Source organism: Cololabis saira, chromosome 15, assembly GCF_033807715.1.
Source record: "Cololabis saira isolate AMF1-May2022 chromosome 15, fColSai1.1, whole genome shotgun sequence".
NCBI lineage: Eukaryota > Metazoa > Chordata > Actinopteri > Beloniformes > Belonidae > Cololabis > Cololabis saira.
The window spans coordinates 44,827,667-44,839,842 of record NC_084601.1 but is presented as its reverse complement, the minus strand read 5'-3'; the positions used below and the strand labels follow the sequence as shown (position 1 = coordinate 44,839,842).

General features: G+C 42.3%; 1 protein-coding gene across 1 annotated transcript in view; it reads left to right on the top strand.

Annotated features, from left to right (window-relative positions):
* The window catches only part of LOC133460972 (protein mono-ADP-ribosyltransferase PARP10-like), a gene marked incomplete at its 5' end in the record, with an annotated part of 43,373 nt that overhangs the window by 24,082 nt on the left and 7,115 nt on the right, over positions 1-12,176 (top strand). The window contains 3 exons of the mRNA XM_061741681.1: positions 10-1,065; positions 7,442-7,575; positions 9,000-9,174. Coding sequence (XP_061597665.1) covers positions 10-1,065; positions 7,442-7,575; positions 9,000-9,174 — 1,365 coding nt within the window. The remainder of the gene's footprint in view (positions 1-9; positions 1,066-7,441; positions 7,576-8,999; positions 9,175-12,176) is intronic.

Here is a 12,176-nt window from a genome sequence, read left to right as displayed (position 1 = left end):
TCTCTTCAGGTCTCCTTCAGGAGGGCCAGAGACTCGTCTCAGCGGTGGATTCGGACCAGAAACCGGTCTCTGAGGTTCCCCTGGAGGACCTGGATCACCTGGACCTATACAGCGCCGAGGAGCCCGGCAGCCTGCAGGTCCTCCAGGAACCAGAGGCCCCGGCCGGGGCCTCCGGGCCCCCCCCGGGTCAGGCCGGAGCCTCCGGGCCCGCCCCGGGTCAGACCAACGGAGGTCTGGGTCTCCTGGACGAGGAGGAGGCCCAGCTCTCTCTGGCCATCCAGTACTCCCTGGACATGAACCCGCGGTCCCTGGAGGACGAGGAGCAGCAGCTGCAGAAGGCCCTGGAACTGTCCAAGAGCCTGGTCCAGGTCCAGCAGGCCCCCCGGGACCAGCAGGACCACCAGGTGAAGGAGGACGGACACCGGTCCGTCCAGGAGCAGGTCCGGGCCGCCGGCCTCCTCCAGCTGGAGGTGTTTGCCGGCTACAGCTCCGACCTGCTGCGCTCCGACATCGCCTTCACCAAGAAGGTGAAGCAGCGGCAGGTGGAGGAGAAGCTGGAGCAGCGCGGCGTCAGACACATGAGCCGCTACCACCACAAGGTTCTGGAGGCGATCCGGAGGAAGCACGGCGTGGAGCTGGAGATCCAGGGAACCATCATCGCCGTCTCCGGCTTCAAGGACTACGTTAGCGGAGCGGTTAGCGACGTGAAGCTGCTGCTGGAGAGAATCTCCGGGGCGGTCCCGGACCGGGAGGTGCTGAAGTCGGTGCAGTGGCTGCACCACGACCCCCCGTCCTCCGGGGGGGGCCCCGGGACCACCGCGGGGGTTCCCGGGGCCACCGCTGGGGCCCCCGGGGCCACCGCAGGGGTTCCCTACCCGCCCGAGGCCACGCTGCTTCTGGAGAACGCCTGGAGGACCAAGCTGGCCAGGATGGACGTCACCTTCGACCACCAACCTCACACCGTCAGCTTTGAGAAGATGGAGGAACACAACATCACCACGGGGAAGACGGTGAAGATCTCCAGGAGGCTACCGGAGCTGGGGGACGTCACGCAGGATATCCCAGGTGAGGAGGAACAAACACTAACGCAGGATATTCCAGGTGAGGAGGAACGAACACTAACACTAACCCAAACTAACGTACGATTGAACGTTCCAAACTAACGTTCCAAACTAACGTTCCAAACTAACGTTCGACTGAACGTACGAAACTAACGTTCGACTGAACGTACGAAACTAACGTTCCAAACTAACGTTCCAAACTAACGTTCCAAACTAACGTACCAAACTAACGTTCCAAACTAACGTACCAAACTAACGTTCCAAACTAACGTTCTGAACTAACGTTCCAAACTAACGTTCCAAAGTAAGGTACCAACTAACGTTCCAAACTAACGTTCCGAACTAACGTTCCAAACTAACGTTCCAAAGTAACGTACCAACTAACGTACCAAACTAACGTACCGAACTAACGTTCCAAACTAACGTACCAAACTAACGTACCAAACTAACGTACCAAACTAACGTACCAAACTAACGTTCGACTGAACGTATGAAACTAACGTTCGACTGAACGTACGAAACTAACGTTCCAAACTAACGTTCCAAGCTAACGTATCAAACTAATGTTCGACTGAACGTACCAAACTAACGTTCCAAACTAACGTACCAACTAACGTTCCAAACTAATGTACCAAACTAACGTACCAAACTAACGTTCCAAACTAATGTACCAAACTAACGTACCAAACTAACGTTCCAAACTAACGTTCCGAACTAACGTTCCAAACTAACGTTCCAAACTAACGTTCCAAACTAACGTTCCAAACTAACGTTCGACTGAACGTATGAAACTAACGTTCGACTGAACGTACGAAACTAACGTTCCAAACTAACGTTCCAAACTAACGTTCGACTGAACGTATGAAACTAACGTTCGACTGAACGTACGAAACTAACGTTCCAAACTAACGTTCCAAGCTAACGTATCAAACTAATGTTCGACTGAACGTACCAAACTAACGTTCCAAAATAACGTTCCAAACTAACGTACCAACTAACGTTCCAAACTAATGTACCAAACTAACGTACCAAACTAACGTTCCAAACTAACGTACCAAACTAACGTACCAAACTAACGTACCAAACTAACGTTCCGAACTAACGTTCCAAACTAACGTACCAAACTAACGTACCAAACTAACGTTCCAAACTAACGTTCGACTGAACGTATGAAACTAACGTTCGACTGAACGTACGAAACTAACGTTCCAAACTAACGTTCCAAGCTAACGTATCAAACTAATGTTCGACTGAACGTACCAAACTAACGTTCCAAACTAACGTTCCAAACTAATGTACCAAACTAACGTACCAAACTAACGTTCCAAACTAACGTTCCGAACTAACGTTCCGAACTAACGTACCGAACTAACGTACCAAACTAACGTTCCAAACTAACGTTCCAAACTAACGTTCCAAACTAACGTACCGAACTAACGTTCCAAACTAACGTTCCAAACTAACGTACCAAACTAACGTTCCAAACTAACGTTCCAAACTAACGTTCCAAACTAACGTTCCAAACTAACGTACTAAACTAACGTTCCAAACTAACGTTCCAAACTAACGTTCCAAACTAACGTTCCAAACTAACGTTCGACTGAACGTACGAAACTAACGTTCCAAACTAACCTACCAAACTAACGTTCCAAACTAACGTACCAAACTAACGTTCCAAACTAACGTACCAAACTAACGTTCCAAACTAACGTTCCAAACCAACGTACCAAACTAACGTACCAAACTAACGTACCAAACTAACGTTCCAAACTAACGTTCCGAACTAACGTTCCGAACTAACGTTCCGAACTAACGTACCGAACTAACGTACCGAACTAACGTTCCAAACTAACGTACCGAACTAACGTTCCAAACTAACGTACCAAACTAACGTACCAAACTAACGTTCCAAACTAACGTACCGAACTAACGTACCGAACTAACGTACCAAACTAACGTACCAAACTAACGTTCCAAACTCACGTTCCAAACTAACGTACCAAACTAACGTACCAAACTAACGTTCCAAACTAAAGTTCCAAACTAACGTACCGAACTAACGTACCGAACTAACGTACCAAACTAACGTTCCAAACTAACGTTCGACTGAACGTATGAAACTAACGTTCGACTGAACGTACGAAACTAACGTTCCAAACTAACGTTCCAAGCTAACGTATCAAACTAATGTTCGACTGAACGTACCAAACTAACGTTCCAAACTAACGTACCAACTAACGTTCCAAACTAATGTACCAAACTAACGTACCAAACTAACGTTCCAAACTAATGTACCAAACTAACGTACCAAACTAACGTTCCAAACTAACGTTCCGAACTAACGTTCCAAACTAACGTTCCAAACTAACGTTCCAAACTAACGTTCCAAACTAACGTTCGACTGAACGTATGAAACTAACGTTCGACTGAACGTACGAAACTAACGTTCCAAACTAACGTTCCAAACTAACGTTCGACTGAACGTATGAAACTAACGTTCGACTGAACGTACGAAACTAACGTTCCAAACTAACGTTCCAAGCTAACGTATCAAACTAATGTTCGACTGAACGTACCAAACTAACGTTCCAAAATAACGTTCCAAACTAACGTACCAACTAACGTTCCAAACTAATGTACCAAACTAACGTACCAAACTAACGTTCCAAACTAACGTACCGAACTAACGTTCCAAACTAACGTTCCAAACTAACGTACCAAACTAACGTTCCAAACTAACGTTCCAAACTAACGTTCCAAACTAACGTTCCAAACTAACGTACCAAACTAACGTTCCAAACTAACCTACCAAACTAACGTTCCAAACTAACGTACCAAACTAACGTTCCAAACTAACGTACCAAACTAACGTTCCAAACTAACGTTCCAAACCAACGTACCAAACTAACGTACCAAACTAACGTACCAAACTAACGTTCCAAACTAACGTACCGAACTAACGTTCCGAACTAACGTTCCGAACTAACGTACCGAACTAACGTACCGAACTAACGTTCCAAACTAACGTACCGAACTAACGTTCCAAACTAACGTACCAAACTAACGTACCAAACTAACGTTCCAAACTAACGTACCAAACTAACGTACCAAACTAACGTACCAAACTAACGTACCAAACTAACGTTCCAAACTCACGTTCCAAACTAACGTACCAAACTAACGTACCAAACTAACGTTCCAAACTAAAGTTCCAAACTAACGTACCGAACTAACGTACCGAACTAACGTACCAAACTAACGTTCCAAACTAACGTTCGACTGAACGTATGAAACTAACGTTCGACTGAACGTACGAAACTAACGTTCCAAACTAACGTTCCAAGCTAACGTATCAAACTAATGTTCGACTGAACGTACCAAACTAACGTTCCAAACTAACGTACCAACTAACGTTCCAAACTAATGTACCAAACTAACGTACCAAACTAACGTTCCAAACTAATGTACCAAACTAACGTACCAAACTAACGTTCCAAACTAACGTTCCGAACTAACGTTCCAAACTAACGTTCCAAACTAACGTTCCAAACTAACGTTCCAAACTAACGTTCGACTGAACGTATGAAACTAACGTTCGACTGAACGTACGAAACTAACGTTCCAAACTAACGTTCCAAACTAACGTTCGACTGAACGTATGAAACTAACGTTCGACTGAACGTACGAAACTAACGTTCCAAACTAACGTTCCAAGCTAACGTATCAAACTAATGTTCGACTGAACGTACCAAACTAACGTTCCAAAATAACGTTCCAAACTAACGTACCAACTAACGTTCCAAACTAATGTACCAAACTAACGTACCAAACTAACGTTCCAAACTAACGTACCAAACTAACGTACCAAACTAACGTACCAAACTAACGTTCCGAACTAACGTTCCAAACTAACGTACCAAACTAACGTACCAAACTAACGTTCCAAACTAACGTTCGACTGAACGTATGAAACTAACGTTCGACTGAACGTACGAAACTAACGTTCCAAACTAACGTTCCAAGCTAACGTATCAAACTAATGTTCGACTGAACGTACCAAACTAACGTTCCAAACTAACGTTCCAAACTAATGTACCAAACTAACGTACCAAACTAACGTTCCAAACTAACGTTCCGAACTAACGTTCCGAACTAACGTACCGAACTAACGTACCAAACTAACGTTCCAAACTAACGTTCCAAACTAACGTTCCAAACTAACGTACCGAACTAACGTTCCAAACTAACGTTCCAAACTAACGTACCAAACTAACGTTCCAAACTAACGTTCCAAACTAACGTTCCAAACTAACGTTCCAAACTAACGTACCAAACTAACGTTCCAAACTAACCTACCAAACTAACGTTCCAAACTAACGTACCAAACTAACGTTCCAAACTAACGTACCAAACTAACGTTCCAAACTAACGTTCCAAACCAACGTACCAAACTAACGTACCAAACTAACGTACCAAACTAACGTTCCAAACTAACGTACCGAACTAACGTTCCGAACTAACGTTCCGAACTAACGTACCGAACTAACGTACCGAACTAACGTTCCAAACTAACGTACCGAACTAACGTTCCAAACTAACGTACCAAACTAACGTACCAAACTAACGTTCCAAACTAACGTACCGAACTAACGTACCGAACTAACGTACCAAACTAACGTACCAAACTAACGTTCCAAACTCACGTTCCAAACTAACGTACCAAACTAACGTACCAAACTAACGTTCCAAACTAAAGTTCCAAACTAACGTACCGAACTAACGTACCGAACTAACGTACCAAACTAACGTTCCAAACTAACGTACCAAACTAACGTACCAAACTAACGTTCCAAACTAACGTAATAAACTAACGTTCCAAACTAACGTACCAAACTAACGTACCAAACTAACGTACCAAACTAACGTTCCAAACTAACGTAATAAACTAACGTACCAAACTAACGTTCCAAACTAACGTTCCAAACTAACGTACCAAACTAACGTACCAAACTAACGTACCAAACTAACGTACCAAACTAACGTACGACTGAACGTACCAAACTAACGTTCCAAACTAACGTTCCAAACTAACGTACCAAACTAACGTACCAAACTAACGTACCAAACTAACGTTCCAAACTAACGTACCAAACTAACGTACCAAACTAACGTACCAAACTAACGTTCCAAACTAACGTACCAAACTAACGTTCCAAACTAACGTACCAAACTAACGTACCAAACTAACATACCAAACTAACGTACGACTGAACGTACCAAACTAACGTACCAAACTAACGTACCAAACTAACGTTCCAAACTAACGTACCAAACTAACGTACCAAACTAACGTACCAAACTAACGTTCCAAACTAACGTTCCAAACTAACGTACCAAACTAACGTTCCAAACTAACGTACCAAACTAACGTACGACTGAACGTACCAAACTAACGTACCAAACTAACGTACCAAACTAACGTACCAAACTAACGTACCAAACTAACGTTCCAAACTAACGTACCAAACTAACGTTCCAAACTAACGTTCCAAACTAACGTACCAAACTAACGTTCCAAACTAACGTACCAAACTAACGTACGACTGAACGTACCAAACTAACGTACCAAACTAACGTACCAAACTAACGTACCAAACTAACGTACCAAACTAACGTTCCAAACTAACGTACCAAACTAACGTACCAAACTAACGTACCAAACTAACGTTCCAAACTAACGTTCCAAACTAACGTACCAAACTAACGTACCAAACTAACATACCAAACTAACGTACGACTGAACGTACCAAACTAACGTACCAAACTAACGTACCAAACTAACGTTCCAAACTAACGTACCAAACTAACGTACCAAACTAACGTACCAAACTAACGTTCCAAACTAACGTTCCAAACTAACGTACCAAACTAACGTTCCAAACTAACGTACCAAACTAACGTACGACTGAACGTACCAAACTAACGTACCAAACTAACGTACCAAACTAACGTACCAAACTAACGTACCAAACTAACGTTCCAAACTAACGTACCAAACTAACGTTCCAAACCAACGTACCAAACTAACGTTCCAAACTAACGTTCCAAACTAACGTACCAAACTAACGTACCAAACTAACGTACCAAACTAACGTACCAAACTAACGTACCAAACTAACGTACCAAACTAACGTTCCAAACTAACGTACCAAACTAACGTTCCAAACTAACGTTCCAAACTAACGTACACATGTACAGATTGTAACTAGCGTCTCACCACAGAAGAAGAATACTCCCTGCTGTCTCACCTGTAACTCTTTATTCACCACAGAAGAAGAATACTCCCTGCTGTCTCACCTGTAACTCTTTATTCACCACAGAAGAAGAATACTCTCTGCTGTCTCACCTGCCGGAGGCCACCAGGGTGGGGGAGGAGTCTGACGAGTTCCAGGAAGTCGTCAAGACTTTCTACGAGACGATCAACGAGTATCACAGCAAGATCCGGATCATCCAGGTGAGATTAACCAGTACAGGTGAGATTAACCAGTACAGGTGAGATTAACCAGTACAGGTGAGATTAACCAGTACAGGTGAGATTAACCAGTACAGATTAACCAGTACAGGTGAGATTAACCAGTACAGGTGAGATTAACCAGTACAGGCGAGATTAACAGGTGAGATTAACCAGTACAGGTGAGATTAACCAGTACAGGTGAGATTAACCAGTACAGGTGAGATTAACCAGTACAGGTGAGATTAACAGGTGAGATTAACCAGGACAGGTGAGATTAACCAGTACAGGTGAGATTAACCAGTACAGGTGAGATTAACCAGTACAGGTGAGATTAACAGGTGAGATTAACCAGGACAGGTGAGAATAACCAGTAAAGGTGAGATTAACCAGTACAGATTAACCAGTACAGGTGAGATTAACAGGTGAGATTAACCAGTACAGGTGAGATTAACCAGTACAGGTGAGATTAACCAGTACAGGTGAGATTAACCAGTACAGGTGAGATTAACCAGTACAGATTAACCAGTACAGATTAACCAGTACAGGTGAGATTAACCAGTACAGGTGAGAATAACCAGTACAGGTGAGATTAACCAGTACAGGTGAGATTAACAGGTGAGATTAACCAGTACAGGTGAGATTAACCAGTACAGGTGAGATTAACCAGTACAGGTGAGATTAACCAGTACAGGTGAGATTAACCAGTACAGGTGAGATTAACCAGTACAGGTGAGATTAACCAGTACAGATGAGATTAACCAATACAGGTGAGATTAACCAGTACAGATTAACCAGTACAGGTGAGATTGCGTTTTCGACATTTCAACTTTTTCATAAAAATTTCAAATTTTTTCTCAAAAATTCCGACTTTTTTCTCAAAAATTCCGACTTTTTTCTCAAAATTCCGACACTTTTCTCGACTTTTTTCTCAAAATTTCTGGACCGGTACCCGTATGGTTTAGAACACGAGTCTCCAGGTTTGGTTTGGTCAAATTTTTTATGAAAAATTTGAATTCAGAGAAAAAAGTTGAAATTTTGAGAAAAAGGTTGAATTTTTTATGAAAAAGTTAAAATTTCGATGAAAAAAGTCGGAAAAAAGTAGAAATTTTGAGAAAAAAGTAGAAATTTTGGGAAAAAAGTTGAAATGTCGAAAACGCACAAAAGAACGAATGCCCGAAAAAACGCACGCAAAACGCACGCTCGCACGCAAAAACGTACGTCCTCACCTGTACTTGTCCCTCACCTGTACTTGTCCCTCACCTGTACTTGTCCCTCACCTGTACTTGTCCCTCACCTGTACTTGTCTCTCACCTGTACCTGTCCTCACCTGTACCTGTCCTCACCTGTACCAGTACCTGTCCTCACCTGTACCTGTCTCTCACCTGTACCTGTCCTCACCTGTACCTGTCCTCACCTGTCCTCAGGTGGAGAAGCTGATGAACCGTCTTCTCTACAACCAGTACAAGCTGAAAAAGGCCAGCGTTCTGCAACAGTCGTCGCACCCGCAGGTGGAGAGGACGCTGTACCACGGGACGGGCCAGGACTCCGTCAGGGAGATCTGTGTCCACGGGTTCAACCGCAGCTTCTGTGGGAAAAACGGTAGGTCTGACCCCTGACCTCTAACCCTGACCTCTGACCTTTAACCCCGACCTCTGACCTCTAACCTTGTACGTTAGTTTGGAACGTTAGTTTGGAACGTTAGTTTGGTACGTGAGTTTGATACGTTAGTTTGGAACGTTAGTTTGGAACGTTAGTTTGGAACGTTAGTTTGGTACGTTAGTTTGGAACGTTAGTTTGGAACGTTAGTTTGGAACGTTAGTTTGATACATTAGTTTGGTACGTTAGTTTGGAACGTTAGTTTGGTACGTGAGTTTGATACGTTAGTTTGGAACGTTAGTTTGGAACGTTAGTTTGGAACGTTAGTTTGGTACGTTAGTTTGGAACGTTAGTTTGGAACGTTAGTTTGGTACGTAAGTTTGGAACGTTAGTTTGGAACGTTAGTTTGGAACGTTAGTTTGATACATTAGTTTGGTACGTTAGTTTGGAACGTTAGTTTGGTACGTTCAGTCGTACGTTAGTTTGGTACGTTAGTTTGGTACGTTAGTTTGGAACGTTAGTTTGGAACGTTAGTTTGATACATTAGTTTGGTACGTTAGTTTGGAACGTTAGTTTGGTACATTAGTTTGGTACGTTAGTTTGGAACGTTAGTTTGGAACGTTAGTTTGATACTTTAGTTTGGAACGTTAGTTTGGAACGTTAGTTTGGAACGTTAGTTTGCAACGTTAGTTTGGAACGTTAGTTTGGAACGTTAGTTTGGAACGTTAGTTTGGAACGTTAGTTTGGTACGTTAGTTTGGTACGTGAGTTTGGAACGTTAGTTTGGTACGTTAGTTTGGAACGTTAGTTTGGAACGTTAGTTTGGAACGTTAGTTTGGAACGTTAGTTTGGAACGTTAGTTTGGTACGTTAGTTTGGTACGTTAGTTTGGTACGTGAGTTTGGAACGTTAGTTTGGTACGTTAGTTTGGAACGTTAGTTTGGAACGTTAGTTTGGAACGTTAGTTTGGAACGTTAGTTTGGTACGTTAGTTTGGTACGTTCAGTCGTACGTTAGTTTGGAACGTTAGTTTGATACGTTAGTTTGGAACGTTAGTTTGGAACGTTATTTTGGAACGTTAGTTTGGAACGTTAGTTTGGTACCTTAGTTTGGAACGTTAGTTTGGTACGTTAGTTTGGAACGTTAGTTTGGAACGTTAGTTTGGAACGTTAGTTTGGAACGTTAGTTTGGTACGTTAGTTTGGTACGTTAGTTTGGAACGTTAGTTTATTACGTTAGTTTGGAGCGTTAGTTTGGAACGTTAGTTTGGAACGTTAGTTTGGTACGTTAGTTTGGTACGTTAGTTTGGTACTTTCAGTCGTACGTTAGTTTGGTACGTTAGTTTGGAACGTTAATTTGGTACGTTAGTTTGGTACGTTAGTTTGGTACGTTCAGTCGTACGTTAGTTTGGTACGTTAGTTTGGTACGTTAGTTTGTAACGTTAGTTTGTAACGTTAGTTTGGTACGTTACTTTGGAACGTTAGTTTGGTACGTTAGTTTGGTACGTTAGTTTGGTACGTTAGTTTGGTACGTTAGTTTGGTACGTTAGTTTGGAACGTTAGTTTGGTACGTTAGTTTGGAACGTTAGTTTGGTACGTTCAGTCGTACGTTAGTTTGGTACGTTAGTTTGATACTTTAGTTTGGTACGTTAGTTTGCAACGTTAGTTTGGAACGTTAGTTTGGAACGTTAGTTTGGTACGTTAGTTTGGTACGTTAGTTTGGAACGTTAGTTTGGTACGTTAGTTTGAAACGTTAGTTTGAAACGTTAGTTTGGAACGTTAGTTTGGAACGTTAGTTTGGAACGTTAGTTTGGTACGTTAGTTTGGAACGTTAGTTTGATACTTTAGTTTGGAACGTTAGTTTGGAACGTTAGTTTGGAACGTTAGTTTGCAACGTTAGTTTGGAACGTTAGTTTGGAACGTTAGTTTGGAACGTTAGTTTGGAACGTTAGTTTGGTACGTTAGTTTGGTACGTGAGTTTGGAACGTTAGTTTGGTACGTTAGTTTGGAACGTTAGTTTGGAACGTTAGTTTGGAACGTTAGTTTGGAACGTTAGTTTGGTACGTTAGTTTGGTACGTTAGTTTGGTACGTGAGTTTGGAACGTTAGTTTGGTACGTTAGTTTGGAACGTTAGTTTGGAACGTTAGTTTGGAACGTTAGTTTGGTACGTTAGTTTGGTACGTTCAGTCGTACGTTAGTTTGGAACGTTAGTTTGATACGTTAGTTTGGAACGTTAGTTTGGAACGTTAGTTTGGAACGTTATTTTGGAACGTTAGTTTGGAACGTTAGTTTGGTACCTTAGTTTGGAACGTTAGTTTGGTACGTTAGTTTGGAACGTTAGTTTGGAACGTTAGTTTGGAACGTTAGTTTGGAACGTTAGTTTGGTACGTTAGTTTGGTACGTTAGTTTGGAACGTTAGTTTATTACGTTAGTTTGGAGCGTTAGTTTGGAACGTTAGTTTGGAACGTTAGTTTGGTACGTTAGTTTGGTACGTTAGTTTGGTACTTTCAGTCGTACGTTAGTTTGGTACGTTAGTTTGGAACGTTAATTTGGTACGTTAGTTTGGTACGTTAGTTTGGTACGTTCAGTCGTACGTTAGTTTGGTACGTTAGTTTGGTACGTTAGTTTGTAACGTTAGTTTGTAACGTTAGTTTGGTACGTTACTTTGGAACGTTAGTTTGGTACGTTAGTTTGGTACGTTAGTTTGGTACGTTAGTTTGGTACGTTAGTTTGGAACGTTAGTTTGGTACGTTAGTTTGGAACGTTAGTTTGGTACGTTCAGTCGTACGTTAGTTTGGTACGTTAGTTTGATACTTTAGTTTGGTACGTTAGTTTGCAACGTTAGTTTGGAACGTTAGTTTGGAACGTTAGTTTGGTACGTTAGTTTGGTACGTTAGTTTGGAACGTTAGTTTGGTACGTTAGTTTGAAACGTTAGTTTGAAACGTTAGTTTGGAACGTTAGTTTGGAACGTTAGTTTGGAACGTTAGTTTGGTACGTTAGTTTGGAACG